Here is a 26148-nt window from a genome sequence, read left to right as displayed (position 1 = left end):
AGTGAAATAAATGAAAGGTACTTACTTATTCCTTCCTTTTGAGCTCCCAGAAAGAAAACCTAGAAGAAAATAACCCCTAACAACATCAAGGTTTCAGATTAGTTTGTTTTGGCTTGAATTATGTCCTCAGTTATTGTTTAGGAGCTTTTTCTCCATTCTGAATTTGGAGGAGTAATTCTAAAAATGTTCTGACAGAATTAGTGTGTGTTCTGTGCATCTCAGATGCAAAGCTCATGTTAAATCATACCTTACAGCACAGCTATACAGGACAGTGTTCTCTTGATTTTTCACATCTAAATAATCAATTGCTGAAAACCTAAGTAAAAAAGTGAGAAAGCTAAAAGAATTTCAGCAGCAGAAAAAGAAATGACATATAAACAATGTCGTTCAGAATGATCAAGAAAAGCTAAGCATGTGTAATTGTGCACATGTGCTGAAGAGAACATTCTTTTTTTCTGTTTCTCAAGCATGAGGCAGCAGAATTTTCATTCATTTGGCATGCTAGGCTGAAAACAGAGTCTTCTTTCATCTGACACACTCCCCTGGAAACAAGCATGCCAGTTAAGGGATTGTGCCAGTTATCAGAAGCCTACAGGAATACATTGTGCTGGTTTGTATTCATTTTCATTTCATGAATTGCTTTAAAACTTAGCAAAATAAAAAAGCATTAAAACGCCATTTTAGCATTATTTTTGGTTCTTACATATTTCCCTGCTGTGCTGTTATTCTGTTTAAATCAATGGAATGTTGAGAGATGCATGGCCCCTTCTGCAGCAGAGCAAATACCTCCTCCTCCCTGGGTGTGCTTGGAGCAGCCATCTGCAGCGAAGCAGCAAACATGGGTTGAACTCAATTTACATCCTTGAAAAAGAGGAGTGTCTTCACCCTTTATTTTTATTGAGCTTCTTTCTAATTGAACGAAGGTTGTGCAGCTTTCTGCAGGCCTCACATGGAAACTGGGTGGAAGGTTGTGGTGGTGATCTCATGTTCAGCAGTCAGCTGTAGCTTCTGTGTGGTCATCTGCTCTGGTTTGTGCTGTGGGTTTTGGTGGGACTGTCTGTGTGTCCTGCAGGTTCACTAAAAAAAAAATTAAATGTTGTGTTTACTAGGCTTACTTTTTGTTTCTTTTTCTGTGCCATTCAGCTTGTATTCTTAATGGTTACCAAATGGGACTTACGCCCTTTCTTCTACGTGCAGATTCTGAATGGAAAATGGTACTGAAGGAGCTGTATGCATTTTAATTGCTCTTTAATTTAAAATAAAACAAACCAAGGAATCAATAGATTTATAATTCACGGAGCCTAAAAAAGATATGTTTTGTCTCATTCCTGCCTCTCCTGAGGGCATTTATAGGTACAGCATTTCACGTTACAGATACATTTACGTGATGCTCTGTACAGTCATCATTTTGGACTGCCTTATAGCTCCGGTAGTTCATGTTGCTGAAAATTCTACAGTTATTCAGCAGCACGGCAATGAAGAAGATGCCCTGGTGCCATTCTGTAATAGCTCATTGTCATGGGTTTATGATTTTTGGTTACCGGTATTCCACATCATAACATCATGTAGTGCACTGAAATTTAAAGTGTTAACGCTCCAGTAATGTCCCAGAAGAGACCTGCATTCCCCAGAAGACTGTTCGCTGTGTTGTTATCATTTCTGCTCGTGGGGAACAGATATAAGGCCTTGGTAGGTCATCTGACTGCTCTACTTCGTCAGGCTCTTCTCCCTGCTGCTCAACCAGGCTGTGCGTCTCACCTCAGTGTTATGGTGAGGCCTATCCACCTTTCGGACATTCTCATTACATTTGATTTATTAGCTTCAATTCTAATTATATTGTATTATAGTGTGTTATCTTGCATTCTGATACCATATTTAGTAAATTAGCTTGTTTCTCCTCAGATCGTCGCTGCTGTTTTTAATTATTTTGGGGTCCCCTGTTTCCCTTTCCCAGAGGTGCAGATTTTTGCAAATCCCTCTGCCCCGCTAGTCACAGAACTGGGCCGAACCAGCCCGTAAACCGTTAACACTCATTAAGCGATTGGGCAAACAGCAGGTCAGTAGCAAAGTACAATTCTGTGATTCTGTGATTCTGTGAAAGTGACTTCTGCCAGCATGCTTGTCCTCTGGACCACTGCCTCCCCATTGCTCGCAAAGGTAATGCCAACTATTTGAAGACATCAGTGGGCATATTTAAAACCTAAGATGAAATGAGCATGTTTGCTGTGTTAGAGGCAGTTGCTAAATTGTAAGTAACTAAGTCTTGTTCAGTAACTGCATTGCACTCAAGGGAACAATTTAGGTTTTGAATTGTATATGTTAGTAAGTGAAAACTATGTAGACATTGATTATTTTTTCCCCTTGACCCAATCATTGTTTGCCTATGGCAATATCTGGTACGTTATGTGTTCAAGAATTGTCTTGGGACCACAATGAGGCTTTTTTTTTTTCTTTGAAGCTTCATTAGTAATCATAGTTACATTAGGCATGGAAGGCAGTGGGGGGTAATACAGAGCTGCAGAGCTCTACACCAATTTTTCTACATATGAAGGTGGAAGTGAACTCTGCAGGTGAGGCTCCGAATTAAATTAGTATAGATTGTTGAGATCAGATTTATGTCTTCTAACTTTTATGTATCTTACATAATACATAATACAAAATACAGAAAGCAAATTTCCATTATTTTTGATCTGTTATCAGTTATGATAAAAAAAAAATTCATTCTTAATTTCCCCGTATCTTATTTGTAGTCTAATTATGTACTTTTTCTGATAATACTGGGTAATCTGGAAATGATGCAGAGTGAAAAAAATTTTAGTAATATGTGTTTTAATTGCCTGAACAGAAGAAACTGCTAAAAGTAAATGGCATAAGTAGGGGAGAAGAATATTTCCTCTTCTCCCCTACCCTGGGAATCTGATGTATATCACCTTTTAAAAAGGTGATGTGAATTCCAGCAGAATTTTTTGGCATACTGTTGATTCCTTCAAATGCTTCGCTTGTTTCTGGATTAAAATACTTGGTTGTAGTGAAAGGCTTATGCTAAAATGTTTGAAAGATGAACTTTCAAATTCGTCCTAGAAGTCTTGTACCTAAACACCTGATTAACTCTACTTGTTCAGTACAGTACTAGCAACTAAAACCTTCCCTCAAGAATACTTGCGTATATTTCCACACATATGAGGCCAGTCTGCAACCTAACAAAATATACATTTGTTTTGTATTTCTGAAAACTAATTCTAGCATAAAATATCTTTTCTGTTTTGATTTGTCTGTGTGCTTTCCAGCTGCTCAGCTGGTAACTACAGTGGCTTTTGGTTCAGGTTAGAGCATTCATTTTGCATTATCTTTTCTTTCTTCTTCTTTTTTTTTTTTTTTTCCTCTTTTTTTCCCCCCCAAAGTATGTATGCATGGTAGAGTATTGCTTTTTTCCTCCTGAAGTGAAATTATGTGTTGTGGAAAAGTTGTGGGGTAAGATCCGTTAAGCAGAAGCAGGATCATAAAGAGGTGATCAGCTCTGGGAGTCTTACGGGGCAATATTGCTGTCACAGGATAGTTATTGAGGAATAGGGCTGTGCTTCTGATGTTTGTTTCCACATGAGAGAGGCAGTGTGGCAGACTCATCTGGCTGTATCAGTGGCATGACATGCCAACTTGAAGCACAGAGTCGGAGAAACTGATTAATGCTGTCTCTATCCATCTGTAATAATACCAGCTCCTACTGCTATTAAATGATATGCCTATACAGATCTTATTTTTCCCTCCTTAGGTGTAACTGAGATTGAGGTATCAGAAATATACATGAGGCCATTCTGCTTCTTTTCTCAGCTTTATCTTTAAAACAAGCAAAACCAGTGTGGTCCTGGCTTTCTCTCCCTAGTCTTTGGATTTTTGCCTAGTATATGAAATAATACCTTACTCTTAGAAAGCGCTGACTCTTTAATTTGCTGTTTTGCTGCACAGCCATTACAGAAAGTGGCCAACAGAGTCAGCTATTAGTGAAAGTCTGTTAGAACAGCTGACTTCAATATGGTAGATGTTTCTTTATTAGCTTGAAAATAATTGTTCTTTGTATTCTATTTAGGGCTGTACACTGCTAGGAAGCTCTGTGGAGATGAGAGGCTTTTCATTAAATTACTCCACTTTGCACCTCTAAGACTGTTCAGGACAGCTCCTCATGGGTCTGGAACCTCTCTGAAGATGGTAACCTTACCCATAGGTAGCACTTGTTAACAACACATTTGGAACTTGATTTTCAAAACACACATTTTCCTTCTTTATGTTGTAAAGAGTCAGTTAACTGGCAGTCTTACTGCCACTTCTGAAATTTATGTGGGCCAATAGTGATTAAATCATTTATAGCAACAGTGTAGTCATTTATTGCTATTATTGTCCCCTTTTTGACCTTTTGAGGGTTTAATTACAATTAGCTGGTATGTTAATAAAGATCACTTTCATAGCCTAGCTAAGACTATACCAGTAAACTATTTCCTGATTTTTTTTATTTGCTGTAGTAGTATTGAAATACTGTATTTTATATTAATATTTGTATTAAGGATGAGCCCATGTGCTTTATGAGGTAGCTGACTGAGTTGGTAGGATAGGGCAAACAAAACAATCTTTCAGTTATTTCTGGTAAATAAGACAAATAATCTGTTTCTGTAAATCTAGAAATACTTGTTCTCAGGATGAAGCAACATACATGTTTAAGCAACTTTACTTTTTCAAAGTTGATTTGGGATCTCTTGCTTTGTTTAAGCATAAAAACATGAAAATTTTGCTGCTCCTATATGAAATGCAAGTTTAAATTGTCTTGATAAAACTGAAAATATCATAACTTTTTTGCTTGTCTGTTGTTTGAAGTAGTTGGAAGAACACTGCCAGACAGCTCTTAAAAATATGCTTCAATCAGGTTTTACACAGTTTATCAAGCGTGTTCCAAAAATAATGCCAAGTGCATCAAAGAATGTAGTAGAGAAGGAATAAGCTGTGGTCTGTCTCTAACACGCAGTCTGGAGGGACTCATTTCTTGAGGTTTTCATGGTCTCAATCTCAAATTTTTAAACAATTTGTTTCTGTTTTGTTTTTGTCTTTATTTCATGTATTCTGTTTAACCTGCGTTTTGTGAGTTTGTGTTTAGAACATCTATTTCATCACCATGTCTTCCATCAACTGTTAAAAATAAACCTATCGTATAGCATCAGTTGGAAACAACTCATTTGCAGTAATCGAGAAGGAAGCAAGCTGGTACTTAACCCACTCAAATTCAGCTTTTGTGTGCCATAGGAATAGCTGCTGGAAAATATGAAAATGAAGAAATGCAGATGCAGTCATTTCAGGAGAAATCTTCCCTATGAGTAATCAAAGCACCTTCTTTGGATAGAGAAGGGGATATGAAAATTTTGGTCTTACATAAGGGGATAATACCAATTTCCTCAAAGCATCATTTCATAGCTGATTTTTCTCAAATGCTGCACTTTTCCCCACTTTCTCCTTTTCCCCTTCTCTTCTCCCAAATCTTTCTTTAATGTTCACTCCTGGCCCAAAGTGGTGTATGGCATTATTATACCTTTGTGCTACAAAACTGAAATTTTTAAAATGAAAATAATGATTTATAATAAAAAGCCTGACAGGCTAATTACAGTATTGCATTAATTATTATCTTATTTCAGCTCTGTTCCTCTCTCAGCCAATTCAGATCTGTCTTTTTGGTGTTTTTTTAATCCCAGTTGACACTGTAATTTTGAGAGAGAGACTATATTGGGAACAACATATGTATAAAGTCAAGAAATTAAAATTGTCAGAAGAATATTTCTAAAATGTTGCCTTTGACATGTTTGTAATAGAATACAAGTAGTTCTGTTTCTATTTGGAGCTTTGTGGATCTTCTGATGAGTGTAACACTTACATACCACACATCACAACCCTCAAAATCTTCCTTTTCTGGATATCTTCATAGCGTGTACTGCATGGCAGTCATTAATCTAGAAATTTGTGCATTGTGCAGCTAATTTGATGCATTTTATGTTCTGAATTTTATTTTTTCTCCCAAAACGTGTGCCAGTTTATCATCGAGATACAGAATGATGTCGGTGCCACAAAACAGCCTCAGGATTGCAATTTGAAGCTCCTTTAGCAAAATGCACATTTTTACAGGTGGTGAAGCTATAGTTGAATACAAATCCCATTGGTGAATATCATGTAAATGATAGTAAGAAAAGAGCTCATAGCAAGTCCCAAGTTTGGGAATCTGAGCACAGTAGTTTGCAGAAGTGGTGACTTGAAGGTATATTGGTTGCGATAATTTTCAGCTTTTATTTGAACTTCCAGGTGGTACAATGGGTGCACTGGATGCCCATCCCTGGAGCCATTCAAGGCTAGGCTGGATGTGGCTCTGAGCAGCCTGGTCTGCTGGTTGGCGACCCTGCACATAGCAGGGAGGTTGAAACTACATGATCATTGTGGTCCTTTTCAGCCCAGGCCATTCTGTGATTATATGATATTAAGCAAAAAAGCGTTAGAAAATTTTGACAAATATTGTTGTAATGAACGTCCAATAACAAAGGAAGTAGAGATGAAAGATGACGTGGAGTCGGTGATCGTTTCGCTGGTTGTGTGGTTTGGTGGTTAGATTCCTCCAGTGTTACTGCCTCATGTCCTACACTGTCTTGACTGCCTTTGTTTCCTAACAAAGTTCTGGGAGTTGTTTCTGACAGTTTGCTCTCTTCACGTGTTGCAGGATGCTTCATCAGCAGATATTCGGAAAGCATATAGGAAGCTTTCACTGATTTTACACCCAGACAAGAACAAAGATGAAAATGCAGAAACACAGTTTAGGCAAGTAAGTGCAATGTTTTCTTATATAAGTTTTGTGAAAATAGGATCAGATTTTTATAGAATAATGGCGTCTTAGTAAGAACAATGAATCTGTTTTTTTTTTTTTTTTTTTTTTTTTTTTTAAATCTTTACAGACCAAAACCATGAGACTGTTGTCGTTAGTTCAGCCTTTAAAATATGCTGATGACTAAACACTGGCTACGTAATTTGAAGAAGAACTTTTGGATGAAACAAATGATACATAGCTTCTTGTTGTTTGTTTCCTTGTTTGTAACTGAGACACAAGTCTCAGTTGCTTGTTTGTGTCTCTGATGGCAGCTTATATATGATTCTGTCACTGTTTCATTTGCACATGGAATCTCATTCATAGTGCTGTAAGGAGAAAACAGAACTAATAAAGAGCTTTTTTTTTCTTGCAAATGTAATGTGATACTATTATTAATATTTTACAAACTCTATTCTAAAGTAATATTAAGTATTTCTTTTTGTGTTTTTGTTGTAGTTGGTGGCTATCTATGAGATTTTAAAGGATGAAGAAAGAAGGAAGAGGTGAGTTAATCTGCGGTTTCCTAAATATTCATTTATGCCAGTGATAAACTGAAGTCCTGTTTGTCTTAAATGTAACTATTTGGATGATTTTTGCATAATTTCAGTTTCTAATTCTTCTGACTGTGGGCTGAAAGGGAAAGCTGATAGGTATTTTTGTGTGGTATGTTCATTATCCTCCTTTAAAAGCTTTAAGAACCACCCAGTATTTGGAGCAAATCATTGTTTTAACATTTCTCAACTGTATTACTTTTTTGGATTGTGTTAAATGTTGTTGTCTGTTTTATTAAAGCTGTGGTTGAACTTACAGTTCTTGATTCAGCTGTCAGTCATCACTCAAGTGTTCCAAGAAAAGTTTCTTTGCGTGATATTTGGGGTTGTCTTCAATTTATACCTTCTTTAACATTTTTTCTGCTCTTTAATTTATTGCTTTTATTTCAGATGTGTTGTCTATGGTATTTGAAACTTTGATGTGAATACAGTATTTTATTGACAATTGATAATTGTCCCTGCAGCTTTGGAAGCAGGTCCAGAAGTATGTGAAGGGGATAAAAAAAAAAAAAAAGCTATGCTTTTCTGGAAGATGTTGTTGTTGTTGTCTTCTTAAGAGGCTGTCCAAATGAGCTCATCATCATAAGGGAAATTGAGCCATTGTAGAAGTACATTTAGGTTGGCGTTCTAGTGAACCATCTTCTGGTTTACAAGTGTAAGCTGAGGATTGTGAGGCATTTCTTGAAGGGTGTTTGGTTTCTTGTCATGACTCCTGGTTTGATAGTACACATAGTACAGTCTTTGATCCTTTCATCAAGTGTCATGAAAATGTACTTCAGAGGAGTACTTTTGAAAATTGGTGGTTTTTCATTTCTCCTCTCACCAGAGATTGTTCTTGTGAAGTCCTAATCGAGGAAATGTTACAATAAATAGTCTTTAGCTAAGTGGTTTCAGAGTAGTTGAAAAGGTGGTTGTCCCAAACATTTTCTCACTTTTTTGTTTGCAACTTTGCATACGTCTGCTTTGTGATATTTTGGAACTTATCTGGAACTTGTTTAAGCCTGAAACTACTGGGATTACCTTGCAGATGTTATGGTGTCTTTTTTCATGGAACAGGAGTGAAGTAGCTTATGAAAATTGTTTTTAAGCCTTGTATACATTATGAAAGTTATTAATTTAACCAGCTTGTTTGAGCAAATGTTATTAATTAGTATAGCACAGTAATAGATAATGAAAAGTTAAAGCAGAAATGGATTGCTCCAGCTTATATTGATTTACTCATCAGTAACTTATGCACATAGGCAGCAATATCTGTTGTATTTTTGTTTGCAGTGCAGATATGTGGTTGATCCTGCTTCTGTCACTGATTAAGTATAAATATAGTTGAATAAAATAGCATTTACTGTCAGATTTCTTGGAAATGATATGCAGGATAAGCTGAAGAGTTGGGTGGAGAGGAAGTGAATGACTTTGAACAAGAACAAACACAGAGTCCTACACCTGGGAGGAATAACTGCATGCATCAGTACAGGTTAGGAGCTGACCTGCTGGAGTGGAGCTCTATAGAGAAGGACCAGCATGTCCTGGTGGGCAGCAGGTTGGCTTTGAGCAGCAGTGTGCCTCTGTGGCCAAGAAGGCCAGTGGTATCCTGGAGTGCGTTAAAAAATAACGTGGCCAGCAGGTCCAGGGAGAGGTGATCCTCCTCCCTCTGCTCTGCCACAGTAAGGCTACATCTGGAGTGCTGTGTCCAGTTTGGGCTCCTCTGTTCAAGAAAGATGGGGAACTTCTGGAGAGATCCCAACAGAGGGTGACAAGGATTATTGGAAGCCAGGAGCATCTCCCTTATGTGAAAATACAGACCTGGGGCTGTTCAGCCTGGAGAAGAGAAGACTGCAGGAGGGGTTATCAATGCATATAAATAAATACCTGATGGGCAGGAGTCAAGTGGATGCAGCCAGGCTCTTTTCAGTGGTGCTCAGTGACAAAACAAGGGGCAATAGGCATAGGAAAGGCAAACTGGAGCATACAAAGTTCCATACAAATGTGAGGAAAACCTTATTTACTGTGAAGGTGACAGAGCAGTGGAGCAGGCTGCTGAAAAAGGTTGTGGAGTCTCCTTCTCTAGAGATCTTCAGAAATTGTCTGGATGCGTTCCTGTGTGACCTGCTGTAGGGAATCTGCTTTAGCAGGAAGTTGGACGAGGTGAAGTCTAGAAGTCCCTTCAGTTTTGTGCTTCTGTGATTTAGGAATAACGTGAACTAGATCTTAGAGGTCTTTTCCAACCTTGGTGATTCTGTGAACAATAGTGTATGGTTTCTTTACTTTCAGAAAACATTTGTTCCTTAGCTTTATTTCACAGTCTAATGGTAAACTCTCATTGAGCTTGTGAGAAGAGTATTTTCTCCTTTTTCCTTTAAGGAATTGTTGCCTCATATCCTTAAAACAAGCCTCAAGTAATTTTGCTAAGAGCTGCCTTTCTCTTGTAAGATAATTCATCTGTTTCTTGCAGCCATATGGCAAAGGAAAGGAGAGAGTCGTTGCTTCTGGGCATTTTCCTACTTGGAATGTTATTTGGTTATCTGTTGTAAGGGAAGAGGCTCGAAGTTTACCTTCATACCCACGCACAGGATGCTGCAGCATTTGTCTCAGGGCTTATCAACTCACTTTTATCCTAATTCCAGAGACAGCTATTTGGGTCTGCTGCAACAAGGCTTTCTGCCTGATTTTTTTTTCCCCCTTTCCAGCATGCTAGTTTTTATTTCTAAAGTAACTCAAAGACCTGCTGGGGTGAGATGGGAGTTGGTCTTGCAAGTTAGTTGGTGGCACATTCTGGCAGTTTAGCTGGGAACCCCTTTGGAATGGGATGTGTAAATGGTTTGGAGCACAAGATGACATCGCCTTGAGAAGAGTGAGTTGCAGACCCCTTTTGGGGATGCCCGCAGTACCTGCCTGCCTCTGGCTGTTGGTCTCAGAAGTGATGTAATCCAGCACTGATCTTGGTGTGTACGCAGAGGGCAGAAACGGTACAAATAGGAGTAAAAGGACCTGCCCTGTGTGAGCGAGCGGCAAACCCGTTTTTAAACAATAGAACTCTGTCTAATGAAACCCTTCCTCCATGTCTCTGTGAATGTCAGAGACATTAATTGTTTGTGTGTGTACAGAAAGGGTGTTCAGAAAGGCAGATCTGTTGGCCAGCTAAATGTAATCGTTGTTCTAGAGCCTTTCTGTTTTTATGTTTATCGGTGGATTTTTGCTGTAGCTGATGGCAGAAGCCTTTCTTAAAATACTGCTGTTCTTCTATTAAAAAAAAAGTAGCTAATAGAACTTTATAATTTAGTTTGCTTTTTTTGAGAAAGGTTCGTAGCTGTTTGTGAAGTATTCTAATGCTATTAGCTGTACTATAGAATACAATAATATCGCCATGCTAGTGCTTTTCACTTACACATTTTAACTGCTGCATAATTAAAACATCCTGATGTTCTAACATGAGACATGCATGCAGATTGTTTCATGTAGCATTGTTTAATGTTTTATGCCTTCTGCACATTGCAGAGTATATGAATCTCTACAGAAAAGTTTCTTCAGGATATGTAGAAGTGGGTTCATTTCCTGAAATATATTTTAAGTCACTTATTGGTAAATAAAATCGATGATGATATTTTATTACCTTTTGATTATTTTTAATTCACAAAGAAGTTTGCACGGCTCATTAGTTGTTATTAGTTGTAATTAGGCAAAAATCTAGATTTTAATTTCTTTGTTTGTTGCCATTTTAAGGAGCTTTTTACCTACAAGGCCTATTCTCTGTAACAATGTGGATTTGATTAGAAGAAGCATTTGTAAAGGAATCAAGATATGCTTGTTTAGAGTAAGAAAGGTGTTTGTCTTTGCTCTCATCATAATTATATGTGTGCATGCATAGGTGTAAATTGTTCTGGCTGATGTTGCACTGGGTGTCTTTGACAGAACAAGGAGAAAAACCCCCAAATAAAAAAACATCAGTGAAGTATTCCTGTAGCTCAGAGCAGATCTCATTAATTCAAGCTTATAGTATATGAAATATATCAGATCTCTGAAATAATTTGAAATATGAAATGCAGTGGCTGTGTTAAAGGGAGGAGTAAATTATAATTACATTAAAATAGATGATACTGTAATTAGCTACAACAGGTAATGGATATTTCTTGCAATGTAATTGATTCCACAAAGAGCTCTAAAATGAAACTTTACAACAGAATGGAATTTTAATTCTCGTGCAGTTGGTTGCTTGAAAGATTTGGATTCCTGTACTAACACAGAATCCCGAGTTTTTAAGCAGAGATTCAACGTAAGCTATAAACATGTATTATATAAATAAATATTAATAAATGTATTTTTGTCGTCTTGTTCATGTACTGGTGCTCTGTGGTTTTTCAGTTTGCTGACTGCTACTTGTCAGAGATAACGGATAAGCATATCCGGTGCAGAACATTTGTTGTGTTCTGCGTGCATTGGTCTGAGAAAAAGTACTGCAGATACAGTTTTTCTTTTCAGTTTGATTTTTCTTGCCTAGAGTAGCAATTAATATACGTCACCAAAAGAAGAATGCTTTGTAATTCAATTATGAGTGTAGTTCTACACGCGGATTAGCTGACTATCCTCCATAGTTAATATAGATTTCCATACATAAATCATTTAATGAGAAACCTGCTTTTAATTAAACCACATCCTAAATTTGGAAGGGAAGATTTAAAAATTAAGGGATACTTCTGACTTTCAGTAGGATCATTTTCCAGTTGAAAACCTAAATATCATTGGTATCCTTATTTTTCAAATAAGGAGCTTAATTACTATTGAAAGCAGTGATTTATCTTTTAACAGTATATATTATAAAAAGTGGGTTATAATAGAAGCGATCTTCCCTTAAAATGGCCAGTCGTGTGAGCCATAATGCTCATTGATAGTAAAATCAATAGAGCATTGATTCTGAGACTTAATCCTTGGAGACTGTTGTTCCGAACAGCGGACATAGCCTAGTAAATACAGAGTGCTGTTTAAAGTGTTTAATGCAAGAGACTCTGCTGTCTTAATTTATTTTTCTTAACAGATAGTTTATAATAGAATGCGGTTGTCAAACATTTTTTCCCAGCCCTGTTTTGAGTATTACGAGATTGTAACCATTAGCGTATATGGACCCTATTTAAATCTGCGGACAAATTTTCAGTGCCTCAATTAACATTTCCTATTGTACAAGGAAACAAATGCTTAATAAATTTATAGTAGTATTAAAGCAATTTGTTTTTTCTTGATTTTGTATATTTATTTCTCTGAAGCTGTCAACGGCAGAACATATTTTGCAGAGTCTTATCAGTCTAATTTTAAAAAGAGGTTTTGATTCTAAAATATTTGCTTTTTTATTCTAGAATAAAAGTATGGAATGTTTTAGCAAATACGTTATTGTTTTTAAATGCTAAAACAGTACTATATTCTTCAAAAATAAGTTTTAGTTTTGAAACTGCTTGCTAAGCAGTTTATCTGAGCAGAGAGTTTGTGTTAAGGCAGCGCTAATGAACTCTTCCTAACTTACTGGGAAAGCAAAAATGTTGTTACAACAAAATTTATGCTAATAGATATTAATCCTAGTACTTTCATCATTGCCAAGGAAGGTACAATTTTGCAATACATGTTTTACGTACTTAAAGCACTGCGGAATCTCGCGGCGTTAAATCTTTTGCACAGAAGGAGCCTAGCAACACTCGGCAGCTTGAGCAAATGTTGTATCCAAAGTCAGCTTTTCTGGATGCGCCGAATTAAAGGGTATTTTTTATTTAGAACCACTGCTTCTTTTTCTGCCTACAAAAAAAAAAGAATTTGGCAGTGGATTTTTTTTTTTAGTACATCTCCAAGGTATCAATTTAATAACTATCAAAGTAGCTAGTGTAGTTGTTGCATTTAAATTGATTTACATGTCAAGACTGGCAGTTTAGCAGCTGCGCTATTATTCCTGGATCGGTCAATTTACTTGAGAAAAACCTACTACTGAGTTCTACTGACCTGCATGACAATATAGGCCCTATTTCTGTTCCTGTAATTAGGCCCGCAACTAACTCAGAATATTTTTAATTAAAATATTTTGGTCAATGTGTTGCACCAAATTAGGCCTTTCAGCGCAGATTTAATTCTGGAAACGGTGTGATCAGAATGTGTAATGAGTTGCACTCGGTTCCAGATGAACAGGTTGTGCATCGCCAGCGCATTCAGGTTGTGGGTTTACCGTAGGGCTCTGTGTTGGAAACTTTGCTCTGAGGAGGTACGGAGTGGCACGAGGGCGGTCGTGAACGGCCGCGCTCCATCTTCGGCAGATCCATGGCGTCGGCGCGCCGTAATTAAAAGATGCTGCCGGCATACAGAGATGCCTGGAGAATTTCGTTAGGAGGAAAGCCGACGAGTCGTCGTAAAAAGGGTTCCCGCAGAGACGGCGGGGTTGGCGAAATTAAGCAGCGTTAGAACAGATTGATTTCGGAGGCGGCTTTTCGAGCAGCGAGCGAGGCGGGGCCGCGGTGCGCGTAGCTCGTAGCTGGGTGGCCCTGCGCCCAGGCCGCGCTTTCCTGACCGCGCGCTGCCAGCGCGGCCCGCGGCTGCGGCGCTGCCGCAGAGCGGAACAAAAGCGCAGGCGATCCTCCCATCCCCCACCACTTGTGCTTTTAATTTGGGAAAGGAGGACGGGGCGATGGTGGTCGAGGCGTTTCTCCTCGCTCCTCGCCCCTCCCGCCCGCGCCGTTAGCCTTTCCCGCGGCGCCGTTTCTGCGGCGGGCCGAGCGGGGCTGCTGCGCTGCCGGCGCGGTTACGTCCGGCTGTGAAAAAAAGCGCGTTTCCGCGTGGGTTCTGTTTGTGCCCGGCTCCGCGCCCGGCGCTCGGCTGAGGGCACGCCGCTGTACTACAGAAAGAAACCGCTAAATGAGCTTTTGTGCGCGCTTTGCTCGAGCAGTCTGTGCATTACCGTTTGTTTTGCTTTATGATGGGATGGTTGGGCTGGTCTCGTTTGTAGCTCTCCATGAAAGCCTGTTATATTTGCTACTGTAGGTATGATGATATTCTGATCAATGGACTACCAGATTGGCGACAGCCTGTATTCTACTACAGGCGGGTGAGAAAAATGAGCAATGCTGAGCTGGCATTACTCTTGTTCATTATACTCACAGTGGGTCATTATGCTGTGGTTTGGTCAATCTACCTGGAAAAACAGCTGGTAAGTATTGGTAATAAATCAAACTTGCTTCAATTATTAGCGTTGAGTTCTCTGCTAAAGTTTGCATATTATAGGGATCCCTACCACTTCCCCTGTTTTGAATTTGAATTTTTTTGTATTTTAAAATTATTACATTTAAAATGGTAATAAATATAGAGTGAGATATTCAACGTGTCAGAAATAGTAATCCAAACCCAAGAATTACCAAGAATTGGTAGTAGATAAGAGATGGTTCTTAGGTTTATGGTTGGCAGAAAGGAGGAAAATAAAAGCTCTTCTGTCATTTATTGATGCAGGCACAAGCTCCTGTAGTCATCTTTATGACTTTCCTAAACGTTACTTAAAAATAACCAGTTTTTATTCATTTAGAAGTCATCCTTGCTTTGCCTTTGTTCTTAGCTAAATGCTTTTTTTTTGGTTTTGTTTTGGGTTTTTGTTAACATTGATTAGCAGCGCAAACAAATTTCTGTTGGATTATTTTGGGGTTTTACGTATAAAAGTCTATTGCACTTATCAAACTAGAAAAAAAAAACAACTAAGCATAACTTGAAAAATACTCATATATTAGCATCTATTTACTTTTTTATTTTCCATTGCATTATTGAAGTTGATGAATGAGAAAGGAGGCAAGTTGAATGCTTTCTCCTCTTAGAAAACTTTGATTGCTATGGAGATACACATGAGTGACAGAACTGGACTTCATGTGTGTTTAAAGACTGGATGCCATGGCAACAGTTATTGTTAAGATAGATCATTTTACTTAATCATGTAGGACCCCTAGATACATTTGCATAAATGCTACTCTAATGTTTACCCTTCACAGAAGAGTCCCAGTAACATTTGTGGTTTACATGTTAATGATAACCTGTAACTGTAGTTCTTTCTACATCAAGGATGAACTGCTTAGCAGAAAAAAGAGGGAGAAGAAGAAAAAAACGGGAGGCAGAAGTGATGAAGCAAAACTTGCTGCTCCTGAAAAAAATGAAAGGTGGGAAGAAACTTGTTTTCTGCATTTTAAAACGTTTTGTCAGCTACTAGTTTTGTTTATTTTCTTCTTGCATTTTTGAAGTATTTGTACAGGAGACAAATCTGTAACATTCATCTCTGCTATAAAGTGTCCCGGTGTCATCGTGTATGCAGTTTTTAATACCGTAAACAAATACGTGGTATTTATTCAACAGATGAACAGTAAGGGAAATACTAAGGCTGAATTAATGATGTCTTGTATGTAGAAAGGTGCTGTTCCTCCAAGTTGGTTTTTTTAGAAGATTTTACAGCTTCTTCTGTCTTTGAAGGTTTTTGCTTCTGATTAAAATTTCTTAATTTTAATTTATTTAAGCTTTAATTTATCACCATAACAAATCAGGAGTTTTTATGGGTTTTTTTAATGCATGTCTGATTTAATGCCTTTGTCTGATTAAATTGAAAACAAGCATGTTGGTGAAGGCTTATAATGCTATTTTTCAGTTAAGAAACGCATAGGGAAATAGTGACTTTCAGGACACTCCAAAAGATACCACTATTTCTTCTATTGATTCATAGAAAGAAATAAAGGGTTTAAATAGTTCACACAGCAGGGGCATGAACTGGATCAATGCAGGATGGAGATCAGAGACCATTCTGCCTGTCGTCTTTCCTGATGACATCAGTGAGTAATGCTTCAGTGAACTGCAAATGGCATTAATTTTTATGTATTGTTTTGTTTATGCTACAGTCTTCATATCTGGTTGTCAGCACTTGTGAACACTTGATTGAGGCTTGAGCTTTTTTTTTGCTTTTTTTTTTTTTTTTTTTTTAAACTCAAGTGATTATGTGGCTTATGAATTTATTTTCTTGAAAGAAAAGCCTTTCAAGATACTGAAATACAGAGATGATTAGATTTGGTAGTTGTGTTAAGTATTTTGAAATAAATATTCAGAACATATCTTTTGTGTTATGTAGTTAAGCATTTTCTTATGAATTGACAAGTGCTAATCATTTTAAAGGGTAGTGGAAGGGTTCTGAAATTTTTGGGAGAGTTCTGAAATTGTGTAGTAATAGTGGAAAAACCTTGTGATTTTGTTTGACTGTAGAGCACTGGACAAACCACAGTGGCATGACTTACTTCCATGCAAGCTGGGAATATGGTTCTGTCTCACTGTGAAAGCTTTGCCTCAGCTATTCCAGGTAAAGTGCTGTAACTTTAAACTATTAAATTTCTTGATGGTGTTATGCATAATCATGTACTGCATTTGTTTATATTATTTTCCTGGTTCAAGTTTGTATCTCTTTTTTTTATATATATATATATATATATATATATATATATATATATATATATATATATAAACATATGCATGCTTGTTTACATTATATAAAATACACACATAACATTATTTGGAGATAATTTTAATGTCATAAGTGTATACAAATGTGAGTATATAAAAGTTTATACTAATATGTAGGAAGTTCAGCAGCAGTTTTTGCTGAACACAAATACAGGAACGTTAAGAGGAGGAAAATATATACAGACACCTATATTACAAGTAGCAACATCTTTTAAGCAATCTGTTAAGAAGATATTTTTTATCTCAAATAGGCAAACACTATGTATTTAAATTTGAAAGAACAGTGCATTTACTTCCATGTGTGTGAGCTTTCTTTTTGAGGCACAAGATAATGATAGAAATTTATGCCTGAAATTAGCAAGGTAAAGTAACAAATTTGTGTTTGTAATTTAGGTACTTAAACACGGGAAAGCTGGCCACAGCTTTGGTTCAGATTTTTTTTTTTTTTTTTTTATTAATATGAATACTGTTAATTGTAAAATTCAGCTGATGTTCAGCCAGGTATTGTAAAAATGTCAGTTATCAGAATAACCTTTTAAATCTCAGAAGCTCTTGATTTCCCGTGATCACATCCATTTGTTTTCAATTCGCTGCTGACTAATGGGTATAGATCAGGAAATAAGGGTGGATTTCATTTGATTTGTACTATTAATATACTATTAATGCTGAATCATAACTAGCATAAATATTCAATTTGTCTGAGTACAAACTGGAATTCTTTCATATAATTCATAACCCCTAATCTGTTAGCCAAAAGGCTTGTAAAACTTGTGCAATAAGGAAAAGTCTGGTGTTTCAGCTTCTGTTTTTATAGCCTATAACTTTTCTACAAAGAGATGAAAAATTAATATTTCTTCATCTTTTAAATGTTTCATCAGGACTATGTGGTTGTTTTATTAAAACAACCTTTCTTAATCTCTTTGCATGATTTTAAAGTAAAAATGACTGCATAATTAAATCAACTGTTAAGCTTATGTGTTCATTCTTGATTGAGATGAGTTAGAAAAAAAATAATTTCACCAATTGTTGCAGCTGCATTTTCGAAACTTACTTTATAATTCTAGTACTTTTCCTTTAATTGCAAAATAGCCTCAGGCTTACAGGATATAGTAGTAATTGTAAGGATTTTTAAACTAAGATGTCTCATAATGTTTCTAAGCTGTCATTTTGTCTGTTTCCTCATCTTGACGTAGTCCGTTAGCAAGTCAGCAGTAGGGGTTTCAGATTTTCTGTTCAAACAGCATTTCTGCTAGACTGGCCAGAAAAGGGATATTTTGAACTTTGTGGGCACTTAGCTGATCACTTCTGCTTTGTATTTTAAATCCATTAAATTCACGATAGTGGAAAATTAGGTGTCCAATAACTCATGGAATGGGAGACCAGAAAGCCAGGGATATGGTAGCAGGGGAAGCACGATTTACAGGAATTCAGTGCAGGAAGGTTTCAGAGCAAGGAGGGTGTAAGGATACGGGGTTCTAGAGTGAGTCGTCCCATACTTAAGTGATGCTGCTGTGTAATTCCAGGGCTTTGCTTGTTCTTTAACATGACCTGCCACATATGTAAGTGAAAATGCAATGAATTACAAGTAAGCTTCAATGTTAAGAATTTTCAGGATTTCAGATAACTGAGTTATTGCAGTTAATTAGTTACAAGTACTTACCTGAGTATCACCTCTTCTGAACAACCATGATAGCTGTGACCTCGTGTTGGGTATGAGAAGAACAGTGCAAAAGAAAATGTTTATGTTCTGCCTGGCTGGTCAGGGAGACTTCTGGGCTATTGGGTTCTATTTAAGGTTTTAGCAATAAAACAACTGTATTCCTTTGTACTGAGATCCTCTTTGAATGCAAGTGCCATTACCTTCAGTAGTACACTAATGTAGATTTGAGACTTCAGACTATTTAGGCTTTTAGGGTAAGTAGAATCACTAGGGCAGGTTAGCTAAAAGATGAGATACCAACAGATACTCAGTGTTAGTTACACATGCTAATTATTTATTAACAAACTGTTATGAAGTTGACATAAGGATATCTGCTGCAGATTCTAGATCTTTATTGGGTTAATCTAAATGATTTTTCTCTAATTTAAGAGCCAATAAGTTATTTTCAAAGTTGGTTTCATTCATACACAACTAATTCAGTCATAGAATAAGTTCTAAAAATATCATCCACATTTAAATATACCACGATTGGGAGTTAAAAGGCTGAGTTTTAGCAGTGCTTATAATTAGATGTAGTTTCTGCCACTCAGTTTCATATCCCTCAAGTCTTTCAGTGGAATAGCTGAACTGTTTCCTCAGATGAAGAAAACAAAACTACCTGTCTGTGTACACAAAAATCTTCCTCAGAGGAAACTTTTTTTCTCTGTAAGTAAAGAAGTCGATTTAAACTTTTTACCGCTTTTCAAATTGGTTCATTTTACTTAGCATCCAGCCCCCTATCCCTCCCCCCCAATTAGCGTGAATATTCTTCTTAGTACAGCTCTGAGGATTCAGGTTGCTGAGCTTCTGCCCATGCCTGACTCTCATTTATCCAATTGAGTGTCTTTCTCCTACTTCCCCTCCTCCTTCAAAATGTCAGATTTCAGAAGGAGGCACTTAAAATAATTAAGGTAGGCCTTTACTGAAGAAAAATGCTTTGTTTGCATGCCCCTGTGATGGCCTATGCCATTTTATTGTAGTCTGCATTTTATGTCAAGAAACTGGAAGAAAAATGAGTGAGAGGAGAATGAGAGAAACTCAGAAATGATTGTTTTTTTAACTATTGACAATTGTATTTTGAGGAAAACTATGTAGGTTTTTATATCCCTGCATTTAGTGTGGTTCAATTTCAGGGTGAAAACAACATCTTAAAGCTTATTTCAAGAAGTGAAGGGAAAAGAAAACATAAATGTATCATCAATCAAATATCTGTGATGGGAAAGAAGTGTTAAGCGGAGAGTAAATTGCATTGACTATTACAGATTTTAATTCTTTTAATGAAGACACAAGAAAAAGATAGAACAAAGAATGCAAGTTATTTCTAGGGTCATGAGAATGACCTGGAAGAAGGCTATTTACTTAAAAACCAAAAAACTCAATAAAAATGCTTGTTGGAACTGAACATTGGTCTCACAAAGAAATAACGCAGCTAAATATAGTGTGCAAGAATTTCAGTTCAAATGGTGCATGTAATACAGAATAGACAGTTTTGCTAATTATCTTATTTCTTTGTGGCAGAAGAGTCAAGTGAAATGCAGTTTGTTCCCAAAATAGCTGATGAGAGGTTTTTTTCTTGGATGTGCAGACATACAACTTAAGAGGTGGCATTTCTTAAAAACGTTCTTAATTGTTCTTCACAAAATATTTTATTCCAAAAAGTGAAGATAAGCATGTTTGTTTGCATTGCTGACAGCTACATTTCTTCCAACTTTTTGTGGTGAAGCCTAGTTACAAATGTGCTTATTTTTACACCAACTTTAGCACTAGGATATGGTTTTTATTAGTTGAATTATGTTCCTACTGTTGTTAGGAGAGTGATGAAGCAGGAAGTATGTTTGTTTGTCTCATACAGACATTGATTCTTATTAAGAAAATGAACTTCCCTTTTATCTTCTGTCAGTATTAAGGTAGGTGTATTGCAGACCCTTTCGGTTTGCTGTTGGAAGAGCTGGTACTCTCCAGCAGTGAGAAGGCAGTTCATGCTCACATGTAGCTGCAGAGGGTACAACCTAGCAAGATTATGAACAAAGCTTTCAGTTAGTTACGATTAAAACTTTTGTTTGTAAAGACCTTTGCGTAGTATGAAGTGAATTAAAACAAAAAGGCTAGTAATTTATTTTTATGTAGACTACCAGATGGTAATTACTGTAGCTGATTTAGTAGCCTGGAATAGATTCAAACTAGTGACCCAGAGGTGTTTAATTTCTTGGCATTTTTTCCTCAGGTTTTCTTTTAATCCGTGATTACATTTCAACACCTGCTTAGAGATGGTTCAGACTCTGGCCTTAAACGGATTGGCAATGTGTCATTAAACTCAAGAGGCTTTGCCAGCAGGGCATCTCCTTTGGCAAAGTTAGCTTTTAAGCAGGATTTGATTAGGTCAGCAAACATTTATGTGGGTTGGTTTTGTCATCACATATGACTTTTATATAAAATCAGAAGGTGAGATTAAAATGAAATTTATTGAGTTTAGTAAAGTCTTTAAAAAAACAGATTTTTGAAAGGATTTATTCAAGTGCCAAGGTTTAAATATCTCCATAATTTGTAGGATACACAGTTTTGAGTTGTTGCAGCCTAATGTACAGCACTGATGTTGGTATAAGTTGAGGGGAGTGAGCAGATGCAGGATGTGTGGCACGAGCGATTGCCCATTTGCTCTGTTTCTTTCTGTTTTGCAGCGGTTGGGAGAACCAAAGTAGGGATGAAGCTCTTGACCCTGAGGTCAATTAGAAGCTTAGATAAAGGTCAGAGGAGAGTGGATGATAAAACAAGTATTCTGGGTGTATGCAAGTGAGCAAAAATAATCTACCTCTAAAAGGGTGCTTACTGTCTGATACCCAAGTGAAAAAATGTGCTTTGTTGCATAGTAAAAATGTTAAGTGAACATAAGACACAAAATAAACTTGTCTTTGTGTATTGTGCTGTGGTGGCCAGTTTTGTTCTGCTCCTTCAAACAATCCCTTGGTGTATGCCTGCATATCTCAGCATTTTGGAGGAGTGTAGCTTGTGAGTGCTAGGTGATGTTGGCTCTCAGTGAATTGGGCTGTTCTGTTGGGGCAGGAGGCTTCACTGGGCATGAATGGGGTTCCTGGGGAGGCCTTGCAGTTCGCCCTTCTGGCTGCCTTTGTTTTCTCGCTGTGGATCTGGAATACCCATCAGATCCTGCATTAGCACAGCCTGCTGCTGGTCACCTGGTGCATCTGACGCTTGCTTCGACTGCCCACAAGCTATACACAGCTGCAGAGCCTGCCCACACCTGGTGCTATTCCAAGGTCAAAGCATAATTTCCTGATTCAATAGAACATTTATTTACTGTTTTGCCTTTGAGTAAACATGTAGAAATTACAAATAAATCCCAATCACAGTGTTGGGCGCTTTTTTTTTTTTTTTTTTTTTTTTTTAACAGTATTTGTTGCCATAACACTTGATTCTTACAGTATATAAATCCATCAGAAAGTTCTGTGGCATTATAATGGGCATTTTCATTGCCAAGAAGTAGCCAACTGAAGGTCGGATGGTGCAACAATTTTAATTTGACTACTTTATCATCAGTAGTTATATAGTTCTGTGACTTTTGTCACTTGTAAAAATTGTACCAGAACGCTGTGCTCAAAGACAAAAACTAGTCCACGAACTTCATGCAAATATTGAAGTTGATAGATTAATTTAAGATTAATGCAGAGAATATCATTTAGGTGCACCGATTTAAAATGTGCTTGTAACGGAGTTTGCAGTTAACTGTGAATTCAAAGAGGGAGGTGTGGGTTTTTCTATTTTAATCCCTCACTCCAGAGAAATAGAATGTGAAGTTGGTTGTATCACAGAATCTATAATGAAGATCTATATATGATTAAACAATGCAAGTTGTTTCTATTGTTTGCCTTATTTCTGTTAATCTGTTGTCTTTCTGAGGTAGACCAGAAAGCCAGGAAGATCAACTGGATGAAAGAAAGCTGCCACCAACAATTCTGCCCTCCCCCTCCCCCAAAACAAACAAACCAACAAAACCTCATCACCTTCCTTCCCCAAAAGTCAAGGAGAGGCTGCAGCCACTGAGTCTTATTCAAAACTTAAGATTTTAGTTACGGGATTAGAGCAGTTTATTTATATTTTGGCTATGTTTGAAAAATAAACAAGCAAACAAAAACCTTAAAAGTCCAGTATCAAGAATTTCTGTATTTGTACATAACTCAGTAATAAGTGCAGCTTTGTCCTGGCAATCTCAAATTTGTTGGCAGGAAACTCACATTTATTGACTCATATAGAGAAAAGTGAAATACAACAATTGTACTGTATTCTTAATTCTTATTTGTGATTAAACTATTGAAAATATGTTAGTGAATAGCTTACCTGTCGATTTCATTTTTCATCTGCAGTACTTTTTGAAATTTTTAATTAAATGTAAGACTAGTGACAAGAGCTTCGTATACAGAGCAGTTGGCATATGATTTGGATATACTAGCTGTGCAATTTTGAAACTCTAAAACATTCTTTTCTCATTCTATTCCTTCTTGAAAAGTGAATATTTGAATCATAGCATAATAATCCAGTGTTCATTACTCTTTTCTTAGACTGGTATTATTCAAAATGTGCTTATTCATGTAAAAACAGAAGTTTTCTCCAAAGAAACTCCTATTTTTATATGTTCTCCAGTGTTTATTGTGTTGCAACTTACTACGTGTAGTATTCATATAGTTTATGTCTGGCTAAAAACTCTCTTCAGGTATGTCTTCCAGTTTCTCTTCACAACCTGTAGAGCTATTTCTTGTGCTTTGGTGGGAAGATTTTGATTTTCAATTCTCCAGAATCCACTTTGATTCATTTTGTTGATTTGCTTTATATGTATACATCATTACATGTACTTCAGAATGCTCAGTATCCCTGTGGTTGTCTTTTTTTCTCATTATGGTATCAGATAAAATATATGATTAATAAGATAAAAAACAAATGTTGCATTTGTTACCTGCATATGACATCATTTCAGTGATAATCCATTTTGTATCTTTAAAGCAGCAATACCAGCAAATTTCATTTACGTGCTTCTGACTAGTTTTCTTTGTTGTTCAGCTATTGTGTCTCATTTTTGTCTGAGCCACATTTCCAATTGTTCTGTGATTGACATGCTGGAGAGATTGACAGTTACCCCCTAGTGCCTGCTGTCTGGAGATCCCACAAGCAATAATGGATCTTACTCCAGAATTTAGCATCAAATATTGGCTTTCAGTGTCAAATGGGTTAAATTTAAATGCCAGCTAATTGTAGTCATTTTGAAATCGTATCCTTAAACAAAAAAGCATTTTTTAGATATCAGCGTGTCTAAGTTCTGTGTAGGCCGCACAATCCAAATGTCTCAAACTTGCAGCAGAAGTTAACCATTACATTTGTGGCTGTTTCTATTTTTTAGCAATGAAAAATAGTCCAAATCTGGAGAATGCAAGCAAGGTTTCTGTATGTGTCAAGTAAACCAAAAGGAGACCCAGAACTGATGGTACTTCTGTGATTCAGTGTTTAAACATTCAACCTGAATGCATTTATTTCAGGCTTTAATACCTAGTATAGTAAATGGTAGTCCTCCTGCGTGGCATCCACACGTTTTTAGCCCTGCTTCTACTGAAAAACAGCACCTTTTCCCCATCCCCCAAAACAAAGTTATAAACGCATGGGATGCTGTGTGCCAGAAGTGAGAAGTTATGTGAACTTCTAAACTTTCTTCTGTGCAAAGGGTGTTCTCCTACATAATCCTGGCAGAGAAATACAAATTCTTGTTTCCCGACCCAAATGTAAAAAGCGAGGTGGTAAGACAAAGTATTTTGGAAGAAGAGAAAACCTAATTGTGGAATGTTGTCTTGTATCAGTGCTGTTTCTCTGAAGCATTACAGGGCTCTGCTCAGAACAAAATTCTGTACTCCCTGTTGCCCCACATCCCACATGTGACTTTGAAGAGGTAGATATATAATGCAGTGTAATGAAAAGAGTGGTTGTGTTGTAGTATCTTTTCAGTAAGCAATGTCTCTGAATAACTTCTGCAATTAGATACAGCAGGAATGACTGCTTAACTTAGTTTTAAACTTGATTTAATGAGAGCAAGTTTTATCCAGATTTATGGGATGGTAGTGGAAATTCAGTAAATATTTTCCAAGATTTACAGTACTTTCTACATTTAAATTTTGGTCACCGTTTTAATACGTAAGGTGGGTCTGTGATGTAATAACAAGAATAAGTGAATGACTTTAAAGAAGTGAATTTCAGTTATTCTAACCGTTGTAATTGATTTTGATGTAATACAAGACATGTCCTGTCTGGCTGGAAGGGATAAATAATTTTCCTATTTCAGTATTTGTATTATAGTTTCATTGGTTCTGGATGAATACAGAAGTATCTTATTAGTTTAAGCAAGAGTAAGAAAGCACTCCATACCTCTTCATTCAGTAATCTGGTTGCTCGCATGTAGAAAGCTTTTGGCACAAATCTATAATTACTAATTGATCAGATACTGGAAATGTAAAGCTTATTGCAAGATTTGTGACAGGACTTCTAATTTTATGTGTAAGTATGCTAAACAGATCTGAGATTAGAATCTAATTCTTGGGAGAAAAAGGAATCTTGGTTTTCAATTTTTTAGTACTTCAGTAGCAGTTTAAAAGATGTTTAAAAAAAAAAAAGAGAGTTAGTGTTACCTTAATGAGTCCATGGTAAGAAGATTGCTGCCTGACAGTTGCCTTGGTTTGTCTTGCACACGCTGCTCTCATTAAAAACTGCTTGCTTTCTTGAACTTCCAGATTGCTGATGTGAGTGAAGTGAGTGCATGCACTTTTAAAAAGCTGTAGATAGTGATCAGAAATGTTTTCCTAACCATTTTCCTTTTTAGGTTGTTAGTAAGCATTGGAACCTATAATATCAACGCTATTACATTAAAACCTTTATCACACAAAAAGTTCTGCATTCTAAGCAAATAGTTTATGTACTGAAAAATCCTGTATTTCAAGGAAGTAAATGTATCTTAATATTTTTTTGGGGAGGTTAAATGAGAAATTAAAACAGAGCCATTGCAATAACCTGTTTGTATAAGGATGCTAATGTCATTGCAACATTTTCTTAAAGGATGCCAGACAATTATATGTAGAATATAAAGAAACAAAAATGAAGGAGAAAGAAGATGCCCTGGCTAAGGCTGAACTTGAAACACTGCAGAGTGAGTTTTTACCACTGTTTTAATAAACAAAGATATAATATAATCTACCTAGTCAGCGAGATGTATGTTAACAAATGTTTTTATAATCTTCTACAATATGTGCTTTATGTATTTCTGTGCTGCTGTTAAATTTAAACGAGATTTTAATTTGTGACTGTAATTTCACAGTATGCTGCTGGCTTGCTTCTGTAGAAGCATAAACTCAGTTTATAGTTAGGTAGTATCCAGAAAAGCATGCTTTGCTAGAAATGTTGCTTTACAGGAGAGGGAAATCTCAGAAGCGTAGATCTTGAAATATAAATTTTTAGAAGTGACCTCTGCTTTTTCA

General features: G+C 36.7%; 1 protein-coding gene across 1 annotated transcript in view; it reads left to right on the top strand.

The window, feature by feature from the left end:
* Nucleotides 1–26148, top strand: part of DNAJC1 (DnaJ heat shock protein family (Hsp40) member C1) — a gene marked incomplete at both ends in the record, with an annotated part of 94210 nt that overhangs the window by 26361 nt on the left and 41701 nt on the right. Inside the window, 6 exons of the mRNA XM_079538011.1 lie at nt 6740–6841; nt 7340–7386; nt 14437–14602; nt 15496–15590; nt 16675–16768; nt 25730–25820. Coding sequence (XP_079394137.1) covers nt 6740–6841; nt 7340–7386; nt 14437–14602; nt 15496–15590; nt 16675–16768; nt 25730–25820 — 595 coding nt within the window. The remainder of the gene's footprint in view (nt 1–6739; nt 6842–7339; nt 7387–14436; nt 14603–15495; nt 15591–16674; nt 16769–25729; nt 25821–26148) is intronic.

The sequence above is a fragment of the Tetrao urogallus genome (genome assembly GCF_951394365.1).
Source record: "Tetrao urogallus genome assembly, chromosome: 7".
NCBI lineage: Eukaryota > Metazoa > Chordata > Aves > Galliformes > Phasianidae > Tetrao > Tetrao urogallus.
Note: the sequence above shows the minus strand (reverse complement) of the source record. Positions and strands in the feature narration are given on the sequence as shown.